We start from the raw sequence: 27,199 nt of genomic DNA, 5'->3' as shown, positions 1-27,199 counted from the left end.
AGCATCAGCCCCAGTACAGCTACACAACTACCCTTGAAAGAGTTAAGAGTAATGGTGTATTTCTCTAAGTCCATCTGCCTCATTGTCTTTTCCCTTTAAAGCAGTTACACCTCCTTGAAAAATATGCACCAGAATCATCACAGGTTACCAAAGCATTTTAGGTGCACATTTACATCTGTGTTTTGTCCATAGCAACTTGTTGGGAATATTTCAGGAACAGGGCCAGGAACTGTGTGGAAATTTGATAGGTGTAAAAGACAATGGAGTTTATTTCCTAGCTTGTGAATTTGTTTGAGGTACCTCTGAGTAAAATAGAGGCTTCTTAAGTTGTTCAATTTCATTCAGCTTTACCTGGTTCAAAATCAGATGGTAAAGGTGCACAAGCAATCCAGGCAGTAGCAGTTCGTGATGAGCGAGCAGGGCTCATAAAGTATGACTTATTCTTGAGGGTGTGAGTAGTCCTCCAATAAGTTTAGAAACTTTCAAGTGGTAGAAATGAGAATCCCACACTTCTACTGCAGTCATCATCCCATGCAAAATAAACTGTAAGATTCCTTTTAAAACCAGGGTGAAATGATCTGAGGGGGTGTCTAAACAACCAAATGTTATCTTATATAATCTTCCATAGGACAGGGGTAGCCTTCCTCTGTGTGTGGAAAGCAGACCTCATATTTTTCACACTTTCTGTAGGTCATTGTGAAAAACCTCTCAACGGGAACCCGTGTTGTACTGAAATCCCACTATGGTTATGAGATTGATGAGGTGAAGATCTTAGGGAAAGACAGATATCTGGTGGCCCACACATCAGACACATTACTACTGGGTGACATCAACTCCAACAAGCTCAGTGAGGTAATGGAAGATCTATGATGTTTCATGAATGTCAAATGCTTAACTTTGCAACTCACAATGTTTTCTGCTTTGAAAAAATAAATTTATTTTCAAAGAATCATAAAATAATTCAAGTTGGAAGGGATTTTGGGAGGTTTCTTATCAAACCACTTATGCAAAGAAGGTTCATCTTCGTAGATGTCTCCTAATGTTTCCCTTCTCTGAGCTGAAAAAGCCCAATTCCTTTAGCTTCTACTCACAGTGCAAGTGTCCCAGCCCCAAACATCTTGATGGCCTTCTGCAGGATTTGCACCAGTCTGCTCTTAGCAAAGAGAAAATTTAAGACCAGCTGATGAGACTGAATGTGTCCAAATCTATGGGACCCAATGACGTGCATCCCAGGGACTTGGAGGAACTGGCTGATGTGATTGCCAGGCTCCTCTGTGCCATACTTGAGAAGTCATTGCTGTCTGATGAAATCTAAATTGAATGTTAGGAGGAAATTCATCACTATGAGGGTGGTGAGGCCCTGGCACAGCTGCCCAGAGAAGTGTGAGTGCCTCATCCCTGGAGGTGCTCAAGGCCAGGCTGGATGGGGCCCTGGGCAGCCTGAGCTGGTGGTGGACACCAAGCCCATGGCAGGGAAGTCAGGACTAGATAATATTTAAGGTCCCTTACAATCCAATCCATTCTATGATTCTGTGATTTATCAGTGTTTTCATTGTCTAGTACTGGGAGAGTGGAGGGCAAAACTGGATGCACATCTGCATCCAGTTGTGATGTACATTCCAGATGTGAGTGTATGAGTTTTATTGTGCTTCTTAAAAACATTATATATATATATATAATGCATTCATGATCACAGTACCACAGCTTGTCCCAGTACCATTTCCAGTACTTCACAATCCAGACTAAACTGCCCAATGCCTTGAACCTGTGTGCAGAGTGATGAGACCATGTGCCAAGTCTGGAAAACCTAGTAGGTAAAATGGCAGTAGGTTAAATGTCTGGCAAAACTATTAACGACACCCCAGGACATTTTTGCTTTGTTTGCACAAGTGTTTATTCAGTTTATTCAAACCAATGATATGCTCACAAATCTGTCTGGGAGCAGTAGTTCCCAATTATAGATTTGAGTTGGAAAATACTGCTGAAAACTCAGACAGACTAAATCTCTGTATCAGTTTTCTGCCTAACTGACCACTTGCCTGTTGTAATCACAGCAACTATTGCATTACCTCGTACTCATCTCAAATTCCAGGTGAACAACAGTGTTGACAGCTGAAGGACTGGAATGTGATCACTTGTGCAGTGTAGTTCTTGTTATCTGTTCTGGGAGATTAGAGATTAGGGAACCACAATGGTTCCCTCCAAAAGCTGTCAGCCTGGACTGCTCACTCTGTGTCATTGCATTGTAGGTAGCCTGGCAAGGATCTGGAGGGAATGAGAAGTTCTTCTTTGACAATGAGAACGTAAGTTGGATGGGGCAGGGTGCTACCATAAATGGTGGGTAAAGAAGTATATGCTCTGGCTGAAAAAGTGACAACCACATTTCTGGAAAGTAGTGTTTTTCATCTGCTTCCTGGATTTATCCTCTCCGTGTGCATCCCAATCTGCTTCTTCCCCGTGTTTGCCTTTTCCACATTTTTTCACATTTGCCAGGTACAGAGCAAGTCCATTGTGAAGACTGTGTAAGCAATAACCACAAAGGAGAGAGGAGAAATAAAAGAAAAATAGCCAGAGAGGATGTTAGAGATACAGAAAACAGAATGTTAACTGTCTGGAATCCTATGCTGTTTGGCAAGGCAGGAAGTCTGGACAAGTTTAGATTTATTGTCTAATAGTTCTCAGGATGACAGCTTAGCTCCTCCTGCAGGAGTGATAGGCCCAGAGCTAAACTCAGCAGCCTTGAGACTGTCACAAGAACAGTTCCTTGCTCATCCTAGTGGGTTTGAATTTATACTTGTCTGCAGCAGTCCTTTTCTGCTCACCTCACTGGTAGATATTTGTGCTTACCTGGCATTTCTGTAAGAGTGAATTCCTCTCTCTCTTACAGGTCTGCATGATCTTTAATGCAGGGGAGCTGACACTGGTAGAATATGGAAGCAATGACATCTTAGGGTCTGTCCGCACAGAGTTTGTGAATCCTCATCTGGTCAGGTAAGTGTGATACCTGCCTGTGCAGCCAGTACTGACACTGTGGGAGTGACACTTGGAAGTGTCCCACCCTGCAGAACGTAGCTCATGGGCACTGGGACCTGAGCACACATTGCTGCATGTTTTCTGAGTAGTCATCTGGCAGTGACCAGCGGTGGGGTTTAATTGCTGTGTTGTGATTAAGGGCTGTAATGTTTTAGAAGCACTTGTACAGCCCATTTTCATTTTTGCTTATTCAAGCCTGACTTAGTTATTGCCTGAAAAGGAACCAGTGCATGTACTCAGGCATCTCTGTATCCAGTTGATCCTAGTATGACATTGCTGGGGACTTCAGGTGCAAGTGGGAGCTCCTCTGTCTCTCTAAAATATCATACTCCCTTTACTAATTCAGGAGGAGAGTAAGGAAGATCATGGGCTGCTCAGAGGTGGAAGCATCGTAACTAATTTGCTATTGAGAACCAATAGGGGTCCAAAGGGGCAGCTTCTGGAATGAAGCCATGAGTCAGAGGCGTTGTAGGTATTGTACAAGAGTCACAGGTCAAAGAACTACAAGAGGCTCCATGTGTTGAGGGTAACTGCAACTGAGTCTTGCAGGGGGAGGATGGGGTTTGATCCTTTGAATGTAGAGAGCAGTAAAGGTAACAGTTATCATTCGTTCCAAATAACAGTGTCCGTATCAATGAGAGGCAACAGAGAGGCGTGGAGGAGAACAAGAGACTGGCTTATTTGATAGACATCAAGACTATAGCAACAGGTGAATGTAAACATCACTCACTCCCCTGCATTTTGCTGGCCTCCTCAGTTCCTTTGCATGCACCATGCCAGACAGCATATCCCTGGAGGCCCTCTTTGCATTCACACTATCAGGCAGCAGATTCCTGAAGGCTCATTTCACATTCACTCTGTCTGTCAGCAGAACACTAGACACCAGATTTGGAAGGTTAGCTGCCTTGTGTAGGCACAGTTGTGGAGTGGCTGTCACTGTGCTTAGGACCTAAGGTTCTGTAGTGCCTGTGATCTGTGCATGCTCACAGAAAGGTGGAGGGATTTACTGTTGTTGATGAGGCTCCAAGATAAATGTCACTGCATTATGCTTTTCACATTGCAGTGTGTTTGCTAGTGGGTCCTGCAGTATTTAAGTCCAAGATACCTGATCCCTATAGGGCAACATTGAGTGTTCAGCACCCTGGAACACATTAGGTATTTAACACTGTTTTTTCTTTTTCTTTCCCAAGTGGACCTTGTAGGTAACTACAGTGTTGGCACTGTCAGCCACGACAGCAAGATTGATTGGCTGGAGCTGAATGAAACAGGTCACAAACTGCTCTTCAGGGACAAGAAGATGAGGGTAAGGCCAGGCAGGGGAGCGTGGTGAGGTGGCACACTGTGGGAGAAGTAAAGACAAGTATGCCTGAGTTCAGGGAGAGAAACGAGAAACATATGAAGTACTCCTTACTTCTTGACCACTTCTTAGGAAAAACAGACCGTGTTCAGACTGCAGGAGCTGGCAGCATCATAGGTTTGGATTTTAATCGTAGCTCACTCTGAAGTTAGTTACTTGACATCTTCCTCCATCTCATTACTCCTTAAAATACAGATCATAGACTCTTTTGCTGGGAGAGGGAGGCAAGTGAGTGAATCTCAGGATGAGGACTCCAATGTTGTACTTGCACATCGATTTAAAAAGGCATTTTCTGCTTGATTTACATCTGTAAGATGAACTCTAATTCTCTAAAACAACTGAGTCACAACCAAATAGCATGTCCAATATGACCTTTGGCTTGTGCTAATTCCCTGGGAACATAGCCTGGAAGAGTGTTAGTAAGCCCAGGGCAAAGCTATGCCCCAAATGATGGTAACAGTTTCACAAACACCCTCTCAGCTTGTTGGCAGCAGTCCTTGCAATAAGATTTTACCTAGGATGGATAGCTCAGCACAGAATTGCAGAGTAAGGCTTGCTTGGTCCCCTAGCCTGTTTGAGGAAGGATTTAGAAGACCATTCTCCTGTTAGATCTCTACAAAAGATATATTCTGATTTACTTATTTATGAGCTTATTAATAAGGAAGGCAGGGTCTGAGCATGCTGCTTCAAATATGCAAATATTTAAAAAGATCTTAAGTCTTGAACAGTAATATGTACAAATAAAAGAGTGTGGAAGTTCAAGCAACATATTAACTCCTGGTTGGTTATATCTCTTTACGATATCCTTGCTCAGATGTTGCTACCAAGTTCATGTCAGTTAGCAGCCCAGCCATGAGCCATACCAAACCTTTTTCTCCACTTTCCCCATCTAGTTGCAGCTGTATGACATTGGAAGCAGCACCAAGACTACCATTTTGAACTACTGCTCCTATGTGCAATGGGTCCCAGGCAGTGATGTGGTGGTGGCTCAGAGCAGAAACAACCTTTGCATTTGGTATAACATAGATGCTCCTGAACGAGTCACCATGTTTCCTCTGAAGGTAAAACTCTGGAGTCTTTGATTTCCTCCATCAGTTTCTGTTGTCTTGCTTACCTGTGTGGGAATAGGCAAAATGGTATTGTGGACAGTGGACAGAAGAGAACTACTGGTTTCTCCTGGACAAAATATGAACTCATCTGTCTCGTATTGCTCTGCCAGAAATGGTCTGGTAGAGCTTTCATAGTTGGTATAGAACTGTCCTCATGTCATTACTGCCCTGCACACCCCCAGACAACATGGGAGTGTTGACAGCTGGCACTCTTTTTAGGGAGATGTTGTGAACTTGGAACGGAGTGATGGAAAGACTGAAGTGATTGTGTCTGAAGGAGTGAACACTGTGTCCTACACACTAGATGAAGGTCTCATAGAGTTTGGAACTGCCATTGACGATGAGGATTATCACAGGTAAGTGCTAGATAAGCCATGTGGTTATGGCAGGTACTCCACATCACTTAGCAGACATTTGAGGGTCTATAAGCCATGAATTACACATGCACAACTTTCCATGCTGAGTTGAGGTTCAACTACAGAGAGTGATTTTGATGCAGGATGTGGCTGTAACACACAGTGGAGTCCTTCAGCAATGAGTACTCAGCTTTGTCATCACCTTCACTGATTTTTTTTCCCTACGTGTCAGGCCTTGTTTTATACAGCTTTCTTCAGAGCTCATCATACCCATCTGTTTTCAGTGCAACTCTTGCTAGGGAGCTCTAGTCAAAGAGCTCTTCTGTTCTGTCACTGAAAGTCTGCAAATCTCTTTGTCTCAAGGGCTACTGCATTTTTGGAGACACTGGAAATGTCAACAGAGACTGAAGCCATGTGGAAGACCCTAAGCAAACTAGCTTTGGAAGCTAGACAGCTGCACATAGCAGAGAGGTATGGGAAAAAGCCAGTTCATCTTCCTGGCCTGAACACTCTCTCTGCTGAGTCCCTCACAGAATCCAGGGTCTAACTAAAGATGTGACTTTCTGTATGACCTGCAAGGTTTACTGCATCAAAGAATGAAGTGTTCTCTATTCCAGGCAATGACTTTGCCCTTTAGTCCTAGACAGTAATGACAGTACTGGAGTCAGGAGAGTGTCACTTTGTAGCATAAACTTTTGCTGGTAGCAACTCAAGCCAGTGCAGCAGCAAGGTTTCAGGGACCTGGTAGACTGGGACAAACTCTGCACATCTATCTCTGAAGCGTAGAGGGTTGAAGCCATGTCTATGGCTTCTCCACAAACCAGGGCTAGAGGGCACATCTGAACGTGGACCTTGGCAAAACCTTTCCACTGAGGTGAGGCTACCCATCTCAACACCTTCCACTGCATGACTTTGCTGCTGTGGTTCTGATTTTGTTGTCTTAAACCAAAGGTGCTGACAAACCCCTCAGTGACTAACTGCTTTGGTTTTTCAAAGGTGCTTTGCAGCTCTGGGCAATGTGGCAAAGGCTCGATTTCTGCATGAAACCAATGCTATTGCTGACCAGGCAGCTCAAGAGCATGTGAGTCAAACCTTTTCTCCTGTTCAGGGTAGTCACATCCCTGTAAATACTTGCATACACATTACCTGGTGTCCAAGTCCCACAGTATACTGTTACTGACCAGGACTTAGTCTTGTAGAATCTGCTGACATAATTCTTCATCCAGGTCTTCTGGCTGTCCGTTGCATTCTGTGCTGCTCCTATCTTCTCACTTCTGTGATTCACGTCTGTCTTCTTCAGTTTCTGTAGTGACACAGACCCTACCTGCATTCCCTTCCCTTGTACCATATCCAGAGCCTTTCACCCAGTAAAAACAACTGAGCTAACTGTAACTGCCTGCAGGGTGGGGATGGGACAGACCATTACCTGGTGCGTGCCCGCTTGGCCATGCTAGACAAGAACTACAAGCTGGCTGAGATGATCTTCCTGGAACAGGTGAGTGAAGGAACAAGGAGCAGAAAAGATCTCACTTATTTCTGAGCAGGATGATTTGTGATCTGAGAGTGATTTCTGAGAAGAAAGATTGCTTGTTCCTGGGAGAAATTTTTTTTGCCCTGGAATAGAAGGAGATGTTCTATCTTCCAAGATGTAGAGCGTAAGATTGCTGGAAGAGAGTGAGGAAGGATCAGTAACCATGTAGAGGGCATGATTCACATGTTCAAATGTTTCCTACATTTCTCACCTACCTGCTGTGAGAGTTCAATGGCAATATGTCTGCTAATGGACCCTTCAGCTTGACAATTTGCTCTTTAACACAGAATGCCACGGAAGAAGCCATGGACATGTACCAGGAGCTGCACATGTGGGATGAATGCATTGTGGTCGCTGAGGCAAAGGTACAGAATATAGTTTCTCTGGTCTGTGGTCTGCGCTTATTTGGCAAGTCTCCTGGTTCAGAGCCCAGTCAGTGTCTAGGTGCACTTCTCCTGGTCTCACATCTGCTTGGAAAGGCTCCCAAAGAGACTCTGAGCTTGCCTTGGAGATCCCCCATCTGATTCAACTCCAGATGGTGGGGTTGTTGCATGAAGGAGCCTTGACTGCTAAAGAAATGGGAGATTCTTGCCATCAGAAAGATAGTCCAGGTCATAGAACTGAGAGAGCAAGGCACAAGTGTGGAGGTTTGGATGTAGAGAGAATTAATTATTGTGCTAGATACAAAGTGATGTCCCTAAGACACAGCAAGTGCAGAAATCAGCAAGATAGCTGTTAATGGCAAAAGACCAGGTTTGGGGATGAATAGATCTTTGTTCCAACACCAAACATGTGCTTTTATTTTCTGGAGTATAGCATTACATGGCTAGAGGGGCAGGGTGCATTAGAGATGTGGTTTAGACAAGGTTATGCTAGCCCAATTTGTCCACGAGAAAGAACACAAGAAAAAAATCAGTGGGTTCTTCATGATCATGCAACTGACAGTCAAGGAATAAAATATCAAGGAATGTCTCAGTGTGATAAAAGAGGAATGTAAGGGGAGGGTTGCTTTGATGGAATTACAAACTTGGTGAATAGTGAGGAAGAAAGGGTAATGAGATGGATTTGGAAGTAGCTGGGGCTTTGCAAAAGAGTGAGTAATGCAGTGGTACACTGGGCTTTTTTGTTTTCTGCTAGCTACAGTTGCTTGGTTTAACTGGGCAGCAAGATTTCTGGTGCCATGAGCTATTCAGAGCCTGCAGGAGGAGCAGGACAACACTTGCCTTTGTTCAGCTCAACCAACGATGCATTTTTCAACAGGGACACCCGATGCTGGATAAGCTGCGTCGGGGTTACTACCAATGGCTGCTGGATACCCAACAGGAAGAGAAGGCTGGGGAGGTCCAGGAAGGACAGGGAGATTATCTGGCAGCTGTCAGCTTGTACCTGCGGGCAGGGCTGCCAGCTAAGGCAGCACGGCTGGCCATGAACAGAGATGAGCTCATGACCAATGGGGATGTCATCAATAGGATCTCCACAGCACTGATCAGAGGAGAACTGTTTGAGCAGGTAAGTGGTCCTCCCCACTGGGCCTTCCTAGTAGTATGAAAGCTCTTACCTGTCCTCTGCATCTGTGAGATTGAGAGGACTGCAGCAGATGCAATTCTGTGTTGATAAATTCACGTTTGACATTTAGTAGGAAATCCTAACTGCATCCATCATACACAGATGAAGCCTACAATTGCTTTCTTAGTCAGGAAAAAGATCACAGCTCACTGATGGCAAGTCTCCAAAGCTGAGCGTTCAGTAACAGCCAAGGAGGCCTCTGGGAGACCAGGAGCCAACTGGAAAAGGAGTTGCCAGTGAAACAGAAAACTTGATACCACTGCAGAAATGCACAGTGCTTTCTCACAGCAGAATGAAAAATGATGGTACAGCTTTCAGATAGATAGTCTAAATGAAAAAGCTGAAGAACAAAACCAAAGGAGGTTGGGAAGACACTCCAGCACATGAATGTCAGAGAAGGGTAGTGATTGTATCTAATAACAGAAGAAACTGGTAACTACTTACCATTAGGTGTCACTTTTAAAACAGAAGGATGTATTTGACATAGCTCATGATTATGTTGATGTAAGAAAGGAGTGCTCAGTCTGACCCATATACAGCTTGGTATCCTGGCCAGGAGTAGCCTCTTGCAGGTGCTTGAGAAGGAAGTATAAAGAGCAAGGAAGAAAAATACGTACTGATGCTTCCTATAGAGTACTTTCATGGCTACCAGCAGCTTGCAGACTATAGTCTACCTGAATGGGAAGATTTATTTTTAGGTTTAAGAGCTTGCCAAATTATTAGTTTAACTATGGGTACTTTTGGATCTACAACATTGGCTGTGAGTTACCCAGTTCAACTGTGCATTGTGTGAAAAATCACTTCTTTCTGCTTACCTATTTTATGTGTCCTGCTTCAATTATGTTTCTCCTGTTTCATTGCACTTTGGGCCTTTTCTGACCATTTCATTTTGACCCAAGAGAAATACATGCTTCTCATAGAATCATAGAATCTCTTGAGTTGGAAGGGACCCTTGAAGACCATCTAGTCCAAGTCCCCTGCAAGGAACAGGGACATTACAGCTAGATCAGGTTGCTCAGAGCCCTGTCCTGCCTGACTTTGAATTTCTCCAGGGATAGGAATGTGTGGGTCCACAGAGAAGACGAGGATCTCAGCATGTGCAATCTTTCCCCAAAGTCCCCTTTGTCTAGGTTAGTTTTGGTCAGTGAGATTAACCATGGTCTTGGTTAGTGAGGAAGGCATAACCGATGGAGAAGTCTCTGTGGCAAGGTCTGGTAAGACTGACAGCTCTGTAGGTGGAGGTGGTTGGGTGGATACTGTGGGGAGATGGGAGCTCTAGAAACTGGCAGCCTGTGTTTATCCCAATGTTTGTCATCAGGCAGGAGATCTGTTCGAGAAGGTTGGAAACGCACGGAAGGCTCTGGAGTGCTATTGCAAGGGCAGTGCCTTCCTGAAAGGTACTAACTGTGTGCTAACTACGTTCTACCCCCAGCCCCATCTTTTCCCAGCAGGATCCTGGGTACTCTGGCCTGGTGGCAGAATGAGCTATTGCCCTGGAGCTCAGAGTTACCTAGTTGCTCTGAAACTTCCACGTATCAGCTCATTCAATGCATGTATTTTCACATAGTCACCCACACAACTCAACAACAAGAGCCTGTTCCCCAAGGCCTTGATCAGGCCGATTGCACCAGCATAGATCCAGATCCAGCCTTCCATAGGGTCCAGATTGCTGGGTAGCCCATTGGAGCTGGACTGGTCTAGGGATTCACCACCCCCCTATCCCCAATCCAAGGCCTATGTTTGCTTCACAGTTCTGCTTCCTTGCTGGTTTCAGCATATCAGCTTTCATGTCCCCTTACAGCAGTGGAGCTGGCTCGCCTGGCATTTCCTGCAGAAGTTGTGAAGCTGGAGGAGGCATGGGGAGACCATCTGGTGCAGCAGAAACAGCTGGATGCTGCCATTAACCATTATATCGAAGCCAGGTGGGGGCAGGTGATGGCTGTATAACTAGCAGCAGCATATCCTGGTGGGTTGTGTAATCCATATGATTTGCTTAAATCAGTAGGGCTTTTTTTTTTTCTGAGTAAGCCCTCAATCTCACTTTGCCAGTGCTCCTGATACTTTTGTGCAGTCTGCTGGCCCAGCCATGGATTCCTCACCACTTATCTTTCAAGATCTCTCAGCCCTAATTAGTCTTCTCTGCTGTCCTAGTTCTTAATTATTTTTTTCCCCTAGCTTTGCCAGCTTTCCAGACCTTTGTTCTCATGCTTCCTGAAGGCTGCTTTCTTCTCTGATGGTACTGTGAAGTTATTCAGGTCCTTCTTGCTGCTCTAACCCTGGAAGAGGAATCAAGAATCTCCCCAGCTCAGCTATAGGAGATGACTGCTGGCTGACTGTAAAAAGTAATGTTTCTGTTGCTAGGTGCTCCATTAAGGCCATAGAGGCAGCTTTGGGTGCCCGGCAGTGGAAGAAAGCCATCTACATTTTGGATTTGCAGGACAAACAGACAGCAGTTAAATATTATCCCAAGATTGCCCAGCACTATGCAGCCCTGCAGGAGTATCAGGTGAGGCCACAGAACACAATCATTGCTGCTCTCCATCTGTTGAGACTGCTGACTATAGTCATCTCACCACAGATCGCAGAGGAGCTGTACATCAAGGGAGACCAGACCAAAGATGCCATTGACATGTACACACAGGCTGGGCTCTGGGAGCAGGCTCACAAGGTAAAATCAGAAGCCAGAGTTTCTGGGAACCTCATCCTGCTTAGTGAGTTGTACTTCATCAGAAAGAGGCTTTGTGTGCCAGCATCAAGTGCTGTTTCTAAAGGATTGGTGCAGGGGCATCTGAAAGCAAGAAAGAATTCAGTCCCTTGTATCCACAATCCTCTTTACTTCAGCAGCCCCATGGTGGGTGCACCTGTGACAAATAGTGCTCTCCAAAGGGCCTGGTCCTGTGTGCTTTGATCACAGTGACAAATGACAACCAATTCTCTGCAGAGCATGTAGTGTATACGCCTGTTTGCAGTGGGAAGGAGATTCGTTTTCACCTTCTACTTCACTACTCTGTACCAAGAAAATGCTTGTCCCATGTGTGTTTGTTTTGGCAGCTGGCAATCAAGTGCATGAGCCAGGAAGATGTGTCTGTTCTCTACATAACCCAAGCCCAAGAGATGGAGAAGCAGGGCAAGTACAAAGAAGCAGAGAGGTGAGCTTTATGATCAGTGCTAGTCCAAGACAGAGCTCTGAAAGTTTGGCTGCAGTGAGAAGGAGCTCTTTCCCTAAATAGGAGCTGAGTTTGGGACTGGGATTTGGAAAGATCCCGTGTACTATCATCACATTTAGAGCCCTAGAACTGATATTTCAGAGGTCATAGGAAGAGAAGTCAAGGAAATATTGATGAATTTTTGTCCACCAGGACAGAAAGGAGATTAAGGTGTCTCATGTGGCAGAAATGAGGCAAGGCTTTTCCCTGTGTGCCACATCTGGTCTGTTGTAGCCATGGAAGTGTTTTTCAGCCAGGTTACTATTTTTGTCAGCTCTAGATTAAGAATAACACCATAAGGTTAGTAGGTACAGGGACAAACACAGCTATCTGATGCCATGGCACCTGATCTCAAGGATGCCAGTACATGAAAGGAAGCATTACAACTGGAAAGGTCACACAGAGTTTAATCCTTTTGGTGGCATATGTGAGTAAGTTGAATTGACACTGTCATGTTGTCATTCCACCAGAACTCACAGCCTGAGGTTGGAGGCTGAGATGAAAGCAGGTCACAGAAGCCCAGAGGGTCCCTCCAAGTCAGGACACGGGGTGACCAGTGAGGACAGAGGAAATAACATTGCCCTCCAGCAGATGATGGTGGCGTAACAGAAGGGCCCTGTCTAAGCAGTGCTCAGCCATGTGGTCTACAACAGTCAGGCTGTGTACCAGTGCTGTATATCAGTTATATGCCATGCTGTGTACCAGCTAACAGTGCTGGGCCTGATGTACCCCCATGTACAGTTGGCCAGGGCACACTACTGACATATTCAGCTTGCTGTCAGCCAGAACCCTGACATCTCTTTTTGTAGGACCACTCTCCAGCCTCTCATCCCATGGTCTGTACATATATCCAGGGTTGCCTCATCTTGCACTTGGTCTTGTTAAATTTCATGTGATTGGAGATTGCTCAGCCCTCCAATTTGTCAGTATCTCTGCAAGGACACTACTCAGGGGGGTCAACAGCTCCTCCCAGTTTAGTATTGTCTACAGACTTACCCAGCATATACCTTCAAGTCCTGTAAGTTCTCAGTTAGCAATGAAAAAATTAAAGAGAACTGGCCCTAAGATGGAGCCCTGAGAAGCCCCACTAACGACTGCCTGCCAATCTGAGTGTAATCATCTAGGCTCGACTAGTCAGCCAATTGTTCACCAGTCTTATTATGTATTTGTCTAGATGTATGCTGGACATTTTGTCCAGAAGGATACTGTGAGAGACAGTGCAGAAAGCTTTGCTGAAATCCCAAAGGCTTGCATCAGCTGTCTTCCCTTAGTGAATCCGATGGGTAACAACATGAAACAGGACTTTCTCCCCACGAACTCATGCTGACTGTGACTAGAGACTGTATTGTCTTTCAAGCATCTTCAGTAACTTCCAGAATAATCTCCTCCACGATTTTACTAGACATCAAAGTGAGGCTGACAGGCATGTAATTAGCAGGTTCTTCTTTTTTGCCCTTCTTGAAAACTGGGACAACATTTGCCAGCTTTCAGTCAACTGAGATCTCTCCGGATTCCCAAAACTGTTGAAAAATAATTGAGAAAGGTCCCACAGTAATAATATCCAGCTCCTTGAGTACCCTGGGATGATTCCCATTGGGTCCCATAGACTTACATGCATCCAATTGGAGCAGCAAATCCTGCACAAGTTTGGTGTTGGCTGTGAGTTTATTGTTCCTGCAGTCATGGTCCTCCAGAAATGCCTTCTGACAGCAAGCCTACGATGTCCCTGCTGGATGCAGAGAGAATACAGGGCTGAGTACCGTCTTCAGCTGAGTCTTGTGAACGTGCTTGTGTTTCCAGGCTGTACATCACTGTGAATGAACCTGATTTGGCCATCACTATGTACAAGAAGTGTAAGATGTATGATGAGATGGTTTGCTTGGTAGCCAAGTACCACAAGGATTTACTCAGTGACACCCATCTACACCTGGGCAAGGTGAATGCATCTCACGGCCAGGGATCAGGTAGGGCAAGCAAGGCTAAGTGTCACTAATTCATTGCTTCTAATTGCAGGAGCTGGAGGTAGAGGGACGTTTACAGGAGGCTGAGTACCACTACCTAGAAGCTAAGGACTGGAAGGCCACAGTGAACATGTACAGAGTGAATGACATGTGGGAGGAAGCCTACAGGGTAATGATCAGCTATCCTGCCATGCAGGGTTGCAGGATTCCAGTAGGAAGTGCCCTGCCCATATTCACCACAAAATGTGCAGGCTTGATGTGGACTATCTCACTTATCTCATGTATCTCACATATGTGGCACAGCAATTAAGGTCTTTGTGCCACTGCTATGCCTCTAACTGCTCTGCAGTATTGCACTCCAAAAGCAGGCCTGGACTACTAGCCACTGTGCAGCACTGGCATTTAAGCCTTTGTCTCATTCTCCTTGGCCCAGAGGGGCTACAGAAGGGCTCCTCGGGAGAGAGCAGTTGGTGCAAGAGGGTAAGTCCTGGCTCAGCCTGCTGAAGTAGAAATTGATGCATTGTGTTTTTTTCTGCTTTCTTTGCTTTGGATAGGTGGCCAAGGCACATGGTGGGGCAAACTCCTATAAGCAAGTGGCCTATATGTGGGCAAAGAGCCTGGGTGGAGAGGCAGCTGTGAAACTCCTCAGTAAATTTGGACTTCTGGAGATGGCCATTGACCATGCAGCTGACAGTGGGTAAGCAGGTCCTTCAGCCCAACACTTCTACCTTCATCACCTGAGAAAGATGGAATGGCCCAAGATATGTGCATGTGTGTGATAGCTGCAGGTCAAGGATATGGCATATCTTCCCATGCTTCTCCCTTCATGTTCTCCCCTGCCCATACCTTGTGCTTCCTGACACTCTGTCCTTGGCACAGAGGACTTAAAAGATAAGTCTTGTTCACCTGTCAGTCTCATAAATGTAAAGTCTGAGGTGGGCAGACAAAAGAAATTTTCCCTTTAACTTGAACAGAGAGATCTTGTGAGAGCCTCTGAACACAGGGGAAGGTATTCCTCATGCTACCATAAGTAACTGCTTTCCAGAAGTGTTTTGGCCCCACTCTGCACCTGCGCAGGCATGTGTCTGCACTGCCATCCACAGTGCTGCTTTGCCCCAGCTCTCCCACTTTTCTGGGCTCCTGGAAGCTTTGTGACCCCCCTTTAGGGCTGAACAAAGGGCCTCTGGCACTTAGAGCAAGTGTGAAGGAGCTGAATCTCCTTAGTGGAAGCCAAAAAAGTTCCTAGGTTTTGATCAAGAGCAGGAGTAGTGGCCATTCACTTGAAATCCCCCAGGCTCCCCCCTCTCCTCTCCCTGTGTCTTGTGCTCTGTTTGATGTCTCACTCTTGATGAAAGCATGCCCTTGCAGCACACAGTCCTTCTGTGACCCCATTTTCTCTTTCATTTCAGTGTCTTTGAATTTGCTTTTGAACTGGCTCGCCTCTCCATGAAGCAGAAGATGCCAGAGATCCACTTAAAATATGCCATGTTCCTAGAAGATGAGGTAATTTTACTACTTGGAATAGGTAGAAGTTCCCTGGCCACTCAGGTAATCAAACAGTTCCCCTGAAGGGCTGCTGCAGAAGGCACTTCTGTGGCTGCAGACACTGCTCACCTCCATAGCTATAGTCCCAAGCTTTCACACACCTGTTTCATAAATTCTCTCTGCCTCGTGGTAAGTTGAGGAAGTCATGTGCTGTTATCAGGAGAGAAAAGCGTGCACATAAACTCCTCCTTCTTTCCTAGGGCAAATTTGAAGAGGCTGAAGCAGAATTTATTAAAGCTGGAAAACCCAAGGAGGCAGTGCTAATGTATGTAGTCTTCCTGCTTTTGTACTGCTGCATCTCCCTGTCTGGTGCCAGCCTGATTGCTTCTCCAGCACTGCTCTGCCTCCTGCTGTGCCTCTTATTACATCTCCTGTCGATCCCCCTAGGTTTGTGCATAACCAGAACTGGGATGCTGCACAGCGTGTGGCTGAGGCTCACGACCCAGACAGCGTGGCTGATGTGCTTGTAGGACAGGCACGTTTTGCTTTTGAGCAAAGAGAGTTCCAGAAAGCAGAGGCCTTCCTCCTGCGAGCACAGAGACCTGAGCTGGCAATAAAGTACTACAAGGTGAGTGTTGACTGTGGCAGGATCGTTGTCTTTGTCCCTGGTTGACAGCCCGGTTTCTATGGAGGAGTAAAATCCAGCTCCTTTCAGCTTAGTAGCCAAAGAGAAATGTTGACACAGGTGCTTGCTAGTATAACTTAAATCTGGCCTTTTCTTAGAAAGCTAATCTGGCAAGAATTTCACAGCACATCTTAGCTGTTCCACAGCTCTGGGAGAAAGTACCTTGCCAGAAAGGTGTGGGTAAGCCTCAGGGATGATGTGAGTGGTGAGTTTGAGGACTGTAAGAGCCTATTCCATAGAGTTAGCTAGGATGAATGTGGAACCTTCCCCTGAAATTGCCTGGGTGAGTGGTGCCATTTCAACCAGCAGAAGAATTGGATGACACTGCTGTGGTTGTTCCTCCCAATGGATCCTCCGGCAAGGTGACACGAGAGGCAGTATGTTTTGTAATGTCAGGAGAGCAGTGGACCCTGGTGAACTGGGGAAAGCTTCTCCTTTCTGGTGTGCTGCTGCAGGAGGCTGACATGTGGAGTGAAGCCCTGCGGATCTGCAAGGAATACGTGCCTGGTCGGCTGGAGGAGTTACAGAAGGAGTGTGGCAGGGAGGCTGCCAAGAAGGGCTCAGGGTAAGTATTGTGCTCAGGCTGCAGGGAGCAGACTGCTTGCTCTTTCCCTAGGCTGTTGGTCTGCCAGGTCTCCAGTGTTGCCAGTGCATCTCCCCAGGTTCCTTAATCATACTCTCTTGAGTGTTAGCTGTGTGCGTTCTTTGACACACACACAGCCCCCTTTCCCTTCTGAGGTCTCTGACTTACTTTTGCTTGCACCTCCCTGCCAGTGCTATCTGCAGGATTTCTATGGCAGCATCACAGTCTTGTTCACAGCCTGTGTTTCTCCCTACAGAGGAACAGAAGGGCTGCTGGAGCAGGCACGGGAGTGGGAACAGGCAGGGGAATATGCCAGGGCAGTGGACTGCTATCTGAAGGTGCAGGATTCCAGCAACAGTGTCCTGATGGAGAAATGTTTGCTGAAGGTGTGATTCCCTTCATCTGCTCTGCTATCTAGGAGGCTTCCCCCATATACCTCAGTCACTGCAGGACACAAGAGAGCCATCAGTGACCATTCTCTTGAGCCCAAACAGGCTGTCCTCTTACCTCGTGCTGTGCTGACATCCTTGCTGCAGCATGATGTAACCTTTGTGCCTGTATCTCCCTGCACAATGAAGCTAGACTTTATGACATAGACCTTAGCTAACTGAGTGCCCTTTCTTGGCACACATCCACCAGCCTTTGAGTGATGTTCTTGTTGGTACTTTTCACTAGTACCTGTGTCCTTGTATCCACTTTAGTAACAATTCTGTCCTTGTCTGAGCTTCTCTGAATCACTAAAGTGGGCTATCGTTTCTCCTCCTCTTTTTCTACATAGTTCAAGTGCAGCTGACTCTATATTAGCTGGGACTGAGCTCTTCCCAGCTTCATCCCTTCCTCAAACAGCTCTTGTTGCTGCTTTCTCTCCGCAGGCTGCTGAGTTGGCCATTAAGTTCTTGAGCCAGTCACAGAGCATGGAGGTCACACGGACCGTGGCTCCTCAGCTGGTGGCCATGAAGAAATACAGTTCGGTGAGGGCTGGTGCCTGACACTGCAGAAATAGTGACATAGGAAAGGAGAGCTGTATCCAAGGAGAGGAGGGCAAGTCACATCCAGGGGTGATGGGTGGGTGGCCCAATACAGGGTCAGGCAGTGCTGAGCCATCAGAAAGAAGGAAGGAGGGGAAAGGATCGAGTTCTAGAATGGTGTGAGAGACTCAGGCCTTGGGAGGAGACAGAGAAGGGGGTGACTTTTTGAGAAGAGACTTTGTGTTGCTGCTGTGTGTTAGGCACTTCCAACAGTGCCAGCTCCAGCCTGGGCTGCAGGGTGCCTTTGGAGTTTTGTTCCTCATGAGACTGTCTCTGCCCTTGCAGGCAGCAGAGCTCTACCTCAACATGGACCTCATCCGAGAAGCCATTGATGCTTTCATTGAAGGGGAAGAATGGAGCAAAGCCAAACGTGTGGCCAAGGAGTTGGACCCCAAGTATGGGGTTGGACTCTTTCAACTTCCTCTCCCACCCCAGCACGGTCCCTTGCCCTGTCCTGTCCTGCTGTCCCTGGGTATTCTGGATTCTCAGAAAAAATCTTCGTTCTCTTTTGTCCCTGTCTTCCCTCTTCTTGATATTCCTGTGCACATATTTCCTGTTGAAAGGTCTGTCATCCCTTTCTGTCCTCACACATATTGGAGTGAGCTGCCCAGGCTCCTCCTACCTATGTACACAGCTGCAAACTTGAAAGGTGTAAAAATCCTTTTTATCTCAAAGCAGACAAAGTTGAACCCAGCCTCTGCACTGATCCAAAGCACTGTTAGTCCTGCTGTGTGTTAAGGCTCTTTTTACTCTGCAGGTCAGAGGAGTACGTGGACCAGCGTTACAAGGAGTATTTAAAGAACCAAGGAAAGGTAGATTCGGTATGTATTTGGGATGTCCAGCAGGACAGGGACAGAGGTCCCCAGGGCCTTCTTTACAGGGCTTTTGCCTAAATATCCATAGGGGAGGATTCTGTATAGGCCTGAGTCATGGCAGATGACCAGATGGGTCGCACTGGATCTCTGCTTCCATAAAGAGGGAGAGACTGTGTGTATGTGAAGAAAAGCTGGAGGTGGATAGGAAACCTTGCCTTCACAGTGAATCTGTGCTGTGTCCATCCACAGTTGGTGGGAGTCGACGTCATGGCTGCTTTGGATATGTATGCAGAGCAGGAGCAATGGGAGAAGTGTCTGGAGGTTGCAGCTAAGCAGGTGAGTGCCTATGTGGGGAGGGAGGCTGGGGTTCTTGGCTGTCTGAAGCAGGGACAGCAGGAATGAATGGGCAGAGGCAAATGAGCCTTCTCTGTGGGGAGCACGGGGAGTCACTACAGCAGCTCTAAAACCACCTCTCTGCTGCCCCTGTCCTGGTACACCACACCTAAAAAGGAAGCGTGAGACACCAGAAGCATATTGTGTTTAGTTTTTGTGATTGATGGAACACTGAGAAAGCTAAATGAGTTGTTTGGGCTGCAAGTAATTGGCACCAAGGAAACAGAGAGCTTTCTTTCTACGTGTTCTTCAGAAGCCTGATGTCAGTTGAAATTAAGGCATCTTTGTCATGAAGGCAAATTTGACATTTTTTGCATTTTTACTGACTGGAAGCAAAAAAAAAAATGACCCCAGCAGATTAATAAAAACAGAGAAAAGCAAAATGAAACTGTTTTAGAGCTATTCCAGGATCTGCTTTGGGGATCTGTTTGTGTTCGGTGGTTACTGATAAATGAGCTGCACTAAGGACAGGTGCTGATTCTCTAAAGTTGAGGTATTGCTTCAGACTGAATAACAGCAGGGCAGCCCCTGGGAAAAGTCTGCAGTAACTGCAGTTATCATAGTTAATCCCTGAGGCAAACACTGGCAATTTGGGCAAACAAACAGTGTTGTGCTGTTGGTTTTATTGTTGTTATTTCTAATGCATTAAGCAGCAACCTGAGTTTGGACTACAGTAAACTTGATTTCTTTTTGACTCAGACTTCCCTGTTGATGTGAATGGTTTTTGTTGTAGCAGCTGTTATCTTGGAGAGTCCTGTGATGGTGCTCTAATGATTCAGGAGGCAGCAGTGTTGTTTTTCAGGCTCAATTTATGTACAAGCATCTGAAACTGTGATTACCGAGTGACAAGCATTCAGCTCATTAATCTTATGCTTTCAGTTCTTATGTTTTCTGTTTCTTCTCCAGAACTATAAAGTCTTGCACAAGTATGTAGCTCTGTATGCAACCCACCTCATCCGGGAGGGCAGCTGGGACAAAGCCCTGAGCCTGTATGTGCAGCATGGAGCTCCCGTCAACCCACAGGTAACGAAGACAGCATAACATCCCTGTGGAGCTGCCAGAGAGCAGAGCTGCCCTTCCCTTAGCCTGTGCTTAGCAGCAGAAGGGCTCCAAACTTCTGCCACTGAGATTTCACTCCTTTGCCTTGCAGAACTTCAACATTTACAAGCGTCTGTTTGTGGAGATGGTGAATGCAGCTGGCATGAACTGTGCTGAGGCATACTCCAGCTGGGCTGACCTGCGTGATGTCCTCTTCAGTCTGGTGAGTGTGGGCCACAGCCACCACTGCCTGTTAAAGTCTGAAGTGCCCACTTCTCATCCTGTACCCATATTCAGCAGCCCAGCTGAGGGAAGGACCCAGAAAAAGCATAGAACTGCTGAGCCTGGAAACATCTTCCCATCTCCCCAGAGCTGCTTCATGGAATCATGGAATTATAGAGTGGCCTGGGTTGAAAAGAACCACAGTGATCATCTAGTTTCAACCCCCCTGCTGTGTGCAGGGTCGCCAACCACCAGACCAGGCACAGGGCTTAGAGCCCTATGCTCCTTCTCTCCTGTCTCCAAATATCCCAGCCAGAGCCCGTGATGGCCTTTGCTATTTCTGTTCCACAAATACCCACCCCCAGCATAAACTAAACCAATCAAACAATCCCATGTTGATCCAAACTGCCCTCCTTGCAGCATTGCCTGTTGCTCTCTCCTTTTCCCACAGCCTCCTCAGTTCAGCACTGTGCAGGACCTGGAGCACTCAGATCCAGACCTTTCCCAGTCCTTTGAAGTGTCTGGATATTTCACATCATTCTTTCTCCCAGTTTTTCCACAGTCTTAAGCACTGCTCCCTGTTATTCTCTTCTTCAGTGTGAAAATTTAGCAAAGTCAAGTGAGGTGAACACTCCAGCACATGCAGAGTTTGAGACTATGCTGCTGATATCTCACTACTACGCCACCCGCTCCGCTGCTCAGGGTGTGAAACAACTGGTAAGGGTCTTGAAATTCCTTTATCAAGTCAGCACTGTGAGTGCAGGGCTCCATGGGGACATGCAGGTTCAGGGCATGATGACCCAGAGGTGGTTCACAGGGAGCAGGAATTGGTTCCCAACTCAGTGAGGCTTCAGCAACTGGAAAAGAAAGGCAGCCAGAAGGAGGCCAGAGAACAGCAGAGGTGACAAGGATAAGCCTGGAGGTACACAGTCAATGGGAAAAGACTGAAGGAAGAGATAACAAAACATAACTGCTGGAACAGGAAAGAATCTGTTTTCAAAATCTTTGTATGCGTTGGATAATTAAGGAATCTAATTACTGCAAGGGAGAGGCAGGTTAGATAGAAAGAACTGCTTTCTAGCAGGTTTCCAGCTTGGAATGGCCATGAACAAAAGCTCCTACAATGAAGCCTTTATGTCAGTAATGGTGGGTGCAGAGCTCTGCTACGGGGCCGTGGTTATATGATCTCAGGAGATCTCTTCCAGCCTGATTCTTTTCCATGCTTACTGTTGTGGCTTTACTGTCCCTTGTGTCTACAGGACACCGTGGCTGCCAGGTTGTCCATTTCTTTGCTGCGTCACACTGATCTCCTTCCTGCAGACAAAGCCTTCTATGAAGCTGGGATAGCAGCCAAGGTGAGAGCTGTCTGCCACAAGAGTGGCTCAGGGATTCCCAGCTTTTTCTTCCATGGTCTCCCCCAGCTGCACTGGCATGTGAGCAGCCAGATGCTGGCTTTGGAGGCCTTTCCTCAAACATTTTGTGTTTTATCATGATGTGGCTGAAGGGCAAACCTGAATTAGTAAGGGGACATGACTTGCAGACCCAGGGGGTAGACCAGAGCTCTGTTTTGTGGCTCTGCTATTGCAGATGCAGGACTCTTCACTGGCCCACCTTGCTCTGGTCACCTAATTGTTACCACCAAACTGTTATGTAATGACTACAGGCTCTGACTTCCTGCCCAGACGTAATGACACACAGCAAGGATAGCAGCATGTTCTTACTGTTTGGTGCTGGCTTTCCAGCCCATCATTCACATGGGAGAGTTGTGGCTGGGAAGATAAACCATCCGTTGCCTGGTCTCACTTGTGGTTTCTCTCAACACTAGGCAGTCAACTGGGAGAACATGGCCTTCATCTTCCTGAACCGCTTCCTGGACTTCTCAGATGTGCGTATCTTCTGCTGGGGGAGAGGTTGTGGATGCCCCATCCCTGCAGGCATTCAAGGCCAGGCTAGATGTGGCTCTGGGCAGCCTGGTCTGCTGGTTGGTGACCCTGCACACAGCAGGGGGTTGAAACTGGATGAGCATTGTGGGCCTTTTCAACCCAGGCCATTCTATGATCTATGATTCTATGACTCATGCTTCAAAATGACAGTGAGCTGTAGGGCTGTGCAGACCCAGCATATGCTCAGCCTGGCCAGGAGATGCCTGGGGCTGAATGGGGCAGCTACACCTGAGCTGGTACTGATGGAGAATGCAGGGCCCTGAACTTGCTCTGTGTGCACATGTGGGGCTATGAAATGCCACCTCCCAGGAAGGCCCAGTCCTCACAGCACTGATAGATAGGGGCACTGGTAAAACCACCTTTACAATACAGACTGCAGTGTGAATGCCAAGGATGGTACTGCCTCGAGATCCACCACTTCTCCTTTCTCAGGCCATTGAAGAAGGGAACCTGGATGCTCTGGACCACTCCGATTTTCAAAGCACAGACATTCCCTTTGAAGTGCCACTCCCAGCCCATCAGCACGTGCCTGTGAGTATCATCCCCCTCTGTCAGATCCCTGCAAATGCTGCCTCTCTGAACAGCGACTTGTATGTGGGTGGCACTTCAGAAGGTGGAAAAGCAGCCAGGACCATCCACCACAAACACACCTGCAGGCCCTGTTCACATACACCCATGCACTCACGCTCCCTCTGCTATACAGGCTCACTAATGCACACATGCCTGCACTCGCTCCCCACTTCTTGCACACACACAGCATACAGTACCCCTGTCCTCTGCCCTGCAGGAGGAGAAGAGGGAGGAGGTCAGGGATTGGGTGCTCACCATGTCCATGGACCAGCGGCTGGAGCAGGTGCTGCCGCAGGATGAGCGTGACACATACGAAGCCTCCTTGGTGGCTGCAGGCACAGGGGTGCACTCCCTGCCCTGTGTGCTTACAGGTAAGCTCTGGGCCAGCTCACAGCTATGTGGGAGTTGGAGCACTTTGCACCTTGATTTGAGAGGGGTCAGGCAGCACTGTAAGAGGAGCAGGGCAGCTACGTGGCTGCCTTCTACAAAAGTGCCCCGCTGTGAGGAACTGCGCACGGCAGGGAGGGATGCACGAGGCAGGAGGGCTGCTGTGGGGCTTGGCTGGTTGGTGAGGCTGTCACTGTGTGGCCAGGGTACCCCGTGCTAAGGAACAAGATCGAGTTCAAGCGGCCGGGCCGAGAAGCCAACAAGGACACGTGGAACAAGTTCCTGATGGCTGTCAAGGTGAGCCAGGCACTCATTCCCCCATGCTGATAATTAATCACTGTCCCACTGGTGGAGCTACACCAACCCAGGGCCATTTCATTGTACCTCCACTGAATTAATCTCACCGTACCGGGGCACAATACGCCTTGCAGGTGCAGCTCTGCCAGCTCCCAGGTGCCAGTAGGGAGAAGGCAGTCACACTTCCCCCTCTTCTACTCTGCAGACATCCCACAGCCCTGCATGCCAAGACGTGCTCAAGTTCCTCAGCCAGTGGTGTGGGGGGCTCCCAAGCACCAGCTTCTCCTTCCAGTGAGACGGACCATCCTGTTCCTCAGCCCCATCTGCTTCTACCCTCCAATAAACACATCTCAACCCTTCTGTGCTCCTGTTTGTCAGGGGATGCAGTGCCCAGGGACATGTAGTTCCTGGAGGACAGAGCCATAGCCCTTCCTCTCACTTCCTTGCCCCTCGACATGACTGCTAACCACGCAGCCTCCATGCTGAGGGGTGAAGCATCACACTGCAGCCTGTGCTGGGAGGCTGGGAGGAAAGGCTGATACACACCTTGCACTGTCCTTCGAGGAGCAGACCCAGCTTCCTGCAAGCATCCACGATGGGGAAACTGCAGCCAGCGTAAAAACAAAAACTTTTATTTATTCAAAGAAACAATGGAGGTTTACAAGAAAGGGGCTCTTCGTCTTCTGTTCATCAGCCTGCTTCTGAGCCCCAGCTCTGCATGTGGAGCACCAGCACCAAGGCCAACCCCAGCTATTGCCAGGCCTCAGCACTTCTTCTTGCCCTCACCCAGTCCCTCTACCTCCCCACAGCTGTGCATGTAAAGAGATTGACACAGCTTTCGGCGCATCAGGAGGATCCTTATGGCCCAGGAAGGGAGGATAGGGAGGGGTTTCATGAAACACAGCACGTGCTGGGTGAAGGCTGCTGGTGCTTCTGGGCAGTCGATGCCTGGGACCAGCAGGGTTTATCCCAGGGAGGATGGTGGGGTCGTGGGGAGGAGCACAGCCCCATGCCTACACCTGCAGCAGGTGCAGCATCACCCCACTGTATGACAGCACTCGGTGCAGCACCACCTGCAGGGAGAGAGAGTAGGTGTGTTGCAGCCCGTGACCTCCCTGCTGTGCACTGCAGGGCCGTGCCCACACCGCTGCACTCACCTCTCCACTATGCACAGGTCTCAGCCAGCCCCACCAGCAGCTGCCTCTCCTTCACCGTACCTGGCCTGGCCATCTGGAAGAAAAGAGGTGGAGGACTGCAAAGGAATGCACTAACAGGGGGTGCAGGGATTGCTGAGGTGGGGCAGGGAGCCCTCAGCCCAGTTGGGAGAGCCAGCAGTAATGGTAGGTCAGACAGGGATGCCTGTGTGTGGTTAGGACGTACCTGGTCCTTGCTGTAGCCACGTGCACAAGGGCCGATGCCCTGCAGGACCAGGGCTGCCAAAGAGCACCTTCCAGCCAGTACAGCTTCTGCAGCTGCCAGCAGCATGGAGGGGAACCAGAGCGCCAGGGCCGTGTCCTGCAGAGCAGAAAGTGGGGGGGTTTTTGGGGGCACAGACCGCAGCGCCCACCCAGAGCTGAGAGGGGCCCATTCAGACCAACGGGGGCCGGGATGGAGGGAAGAGAAAGAGAAAAAAGGCAGAACATTGAGAAAGCAGAAGCAAAGGAGAAGGCCGAGCATCAGGCCCACAGGTACTCACATAGATGCGCGTGGTGTTGAAGGGACAGTCGTTGGTGGCTATGGCTGCACGGGCATCAGCCGGCAGCGCAGGGCTGTTGCAGCCTGTGACCAGGCGCATCCCACGGCTGTGGATGGTGAGCGCGATGGCCAGCGCCAAGCCCACGCTGCAGGCTGCAGACAGCAGACAGTTCAGCAGGGATATGCCCAGCAGGGCCCAGTGCTGCCAGCATAAGGAGAGCGCGTGAGAGCAGGACCGGCCACAGCTGGGGTAAGGTGTGGGGTTGGGCACAGCGTGGCTCTGCATGGGGTCACTGGGAACCCTGCAGAGGTTTCTGCTAGGCAGATACATGCTGTGCACATCCCCAGCTCTTGGTGTGCTTCAGCCATCCTCTGGGCTGTGCCTCACAGAATCACAGAATGGCCAGGGTTGGAAGGGACCTCAAGGATCATGAAGCTCCAACCCCCTGCCACACGCAGGGCCACCAACCTCCACATTTCATAGCAGCCCAGGCTGCCCAGGGCCCCATCCAACCTGGCCTTGAACACCTCCAGGGATGGACGGGGCATCCACAGCCTCTCTGGGCAGCTGTTCCAGCACCTCACCACTCTCTCTGTAAAGAACTTCTGCCTGACATCCAGCCTCAATTTCCCCTCCCTCAACTTCAAACCATTTCCCCTTGTCCTGCTGTTATCTGCCCTTGCAAAGAGTTGATTCCCCTCCTGTTTGTAGGCTCCCTTTAGGTACTGCCAGGCTGCACTGAGGTCACTCTGCAGCCTTCTTTTCTCCAGGCTGAACAAGCCCAGCTCCCTCAGCCTGTCTTTGTAGGGGAGGTGCTCCAGTCCCCTGATCATCTTTGTGGCTCCTCTGGATCCTCTCCAGCAGCTCCCTGTCTTTCTTGTGCTGGGGGCTCCAGACCTGGACACAGTACTCCAGATGGGCCCTCATGATGAAGATCTGATGCCTCACACTGCTTCACCTCACCCACAGAACCATAGAATGGCCTGGGTTGAAAAGGCCCACAATGCTCATCCAGTTCCAACCCCCTGCTGTGTGCAGGTCACCAACCAGCAGACCAGGCTGCCCAGAGCCACATCCAGCCTGGCCTTGAATGCCTGCAGGGATGGGGCATCCACAGCCTCCTTGGGCAACCTGTTCCAGTGCCTCACCACCCTCTGGGTGAACTTCCTCCTAATATCTAATCTAAACCTCCCCTATCTCAGTTTAAACCATTCCCCCTATGCTACAGATGCAGAGCCACAGGCCACAGAGGCTCCCCCCGGCAGCAATGCCTCACACAGCCCTGCCCTGCGAGACATCAGACGTGGGGCTGCAGCTTTACCCCTTAGTTGGAACATTTCTGCCTCAAGAAGCCGCCCAGAGCCCTGGCTGCTGCCCACCCTCCTCCAGCACCAGGAGCTGCCACGGCCCCAGCAGCAGAGGCGGAAGGAGCTGCTGGGTCCAAGGTCCAAGGGAGCGGCTGCCCAGAGCACACAGAGCCACGCTGAGGCCCCCGCACAGCTCCATCCCCCCCATCTCCCACCCCGGCAGCCCCGCACTCACCAGGACAGCCCGGGAAAGGTTGCGCGACACCACGATGGCAACGATGCCCACAGCGATGCTCTGCGGGGAAGAGATCCTCACTCAGCACAACGCCGCAGCCTCACCTGCCCCCACCCCCTCTGGCCCAGCATGGGGTCCATGCGCACCGCACGGCTCTCACCAGCAGCCCGGACAGCACGGACACGACGTTGGCCACCGCGTACTCAGGGGTGACGGCACCCTTGGTCCTGGAGACGTGCCGCAGGACGGAGCCGTGCACGATGGCTCCCAGCACCAGGGTGCTGTGGCCCAGCACGATGAGACCCAGCCCAGCACGCATCAGGCGCTGCGGCTCAGCCAGGGGCCCCGGCCACCATCGCCCCGCACGCCTGCCCGCCATGGCCGCCAGCAGCAGCA

General features: G+C 48.8%; 2 protein-coding genes across 2 annotated transcripts in view; one reads left to right on the top strand and one right to left on the bottom strand.

Annotated features, from left to right (window-relative positions):
* The window catches only part of IFT172 (intraflagellar transport 172), a 32,735-nt gene extending 8,811 nt beyond the window's left edge, over positions 1–23,924 (top strand). Inside the window, exons 11-48 of the mRNA XM_042887988.1 lie at positions 691–852; positions 2,250–2,303; positions 2,888–2,991; positions 3,657–3,742; positions 4,224–4,336; positions 5,284–5,451; positions 5,719–5,855; positions 6,219–6,326; positions 6,852–6,936; positions 7,258–7,350; positions 7,674–7,751; positions 8,647–8,895; positions 10,271–10,349; positions 10,754–10,874; positions 11,314–11,458; positions 11,531–11,620; positions 12,004–12,101; positions 13,959–14,094; positions 14,172–14,288; positions 14,674–14,816; positions 15,529–15,622; positions 15,865–15,929; positions 16,052–16,232; positions 16,745–16,854; positions 17,129–17,258; positions 17,745–17,843; positions 18,186–18,295; positions 18,658–18,721; positions 18,965–19,051; positions 20,015–20,131; positions 20,259–20,369; positions 20,966–21,085; positions 21,628–21,723; positions 22,194–22,253; positions 22,744–22,842; positions 23,099–23,252; positions 23,474–23,565; positions 23,771–23,924. Of these exons, the coding sequence (XP_042743922.1) occupies positions 691–852; positions 2,250–2,303; positions 2,888–2,991; positions 3,657–3,742; positions 4,224–4,336; positions 5,284–5,451; positions 5,719–5,855; positions 6,219–6,326; positions 6,852–6,936; positions 7,258–7,350; positions 7,674–7,751; positions 8,647–8,895; positions 10,271–10,349; positions 10,754–10,874; positions 11,314–11,458; positions 11,531–11,620; positions 12,004–12,101; positions 13,959–14,094; positions 14,172–14,288; positions 14,674–14,816; positions 15,529–15,622; positions 15,865–15,929; positions 16,052–16,232; positions 16,745–16,854; positions 17,129–17,258; positions 17,745–17,843; positions 18,186–18,295; positions 18,658–18,721; positions 18,965–19,051; positions 20,015–20,131; positions 20,259–20,369; positions 20,966–21,085; positions 21,628–21,723; positions 22,194–22,253; positions 22,744–22,842; positions 23,099–23,252; positions 23,474–23,565; positions 23,771–23,860 (4,245 nt within the window). The 3' untranslated portion in view covers positions 23,861–23,924. The remainder of the gene's footprint in view (positions 1–690; positions 853–2,249; positions 2,304–2,887; positions 2,992–3,656; positions 3,743–4,223; positions 4,337–5,283; positions 5,452–5,718; positions 5,856–6,218; positions 6,327–6,851; positions 6,937–7,257; positions 7,351–7,673; positions 7,752–8,646; positions 8,896–10,270; positions 10,350–10,753; positions 10,875–11,313; positions 11,459–11,530; positions 11,621–12,003; positions 12,102–13,958; positions 14,095–14,171; positions 14,289–14,673; positions 14,817–15,528; positions 15,623–15,864; positions 15,930–16,051; positions 16,233–16,744; positions 16,855–17,128; positions 17,259–17,744; positions 17,844–18,185; positions 18,296–18,657; positions 18,722–18,964; positions 19,052–20,014; positions 20,132–20,258; positions 20,370–20,965; positions 21,086–21,627; positions 21,724–22,193; positions 22,254–22,743; positions 22,843–23,098; positions 23,253–23,473; positions 23,566–23,770) is intronic.
* Positions 23,925–24,181: 257 nt separating this feature from the next.
* Positions 24,182–27,182, bottom strand: KRTCAP3 (keratinocyte associated protein 3). The gene is made up of 6 exons (XM_042887998.1): positions 26,964–27,182; positions 26,804–26,863; positions 25,262–25,462; positions 24,946–25,080; positions 24,723–24,795; positions 24,182–24,638 (listed from the first exon to the last, which is right to left on the bottom strand). Exons 1-5 carry the CDS (start codon positions 27,180–27,182, stop codon positions 24,730–24,732), a joined length of 681 nt encoding a protein of 226 aa, XP_042743932.1. The 3' UTR covers positions 24,182–24,638; positions 24,723–24,729.
* Between the last annotated feature and the right edge of the window lie 17 nt (positions 27,183–27,199).

This window comes from Lagopus leucura, unplaced genomic scaffold, assembly GCF_019238085.1.
Source record: "Lagopus leucura isolate 7727_CA_CO unplaced genomic scaffold, USGS_WTPT01 Super-Scaffold_73, whole genome shotgun sequence".
Classification (NCBI taxonomy): Eukaryota; Metazoa; Chordata; class Aves; order Galliformes; family Phasianidae; genus Lagopus; species Lagopus leucura.
This window is presented reverse-complemented; position numbering and strand designations above follow the sequence as displayed.

Bases quoted from the DNA above. Each gene is read 5' to 3' on its own strand.
- KRTCAP3 (XM_042887998.1), bottom strand. From the start codon at position 27,182: ATGGCGGGCAGGCGTGCGGGGCGATGGTGGCCGGGGCCCCTGGCTGAG. The intron at 25,463-26,803 runs GTGAGTGCGGGG...TTATGCTGGCAG, and splicing joins ACCTTTCCCGGGCTGTCCTG to CACTGGGCCCTGCTGGGCAT. The intron at 25,081-25,261 runs GTGAGTACCTGT...TCTGCTCTGCAG, and splicing joins TCAACACCACGCGCATCTAT to GACACGGCCCTGGCGCTCTG.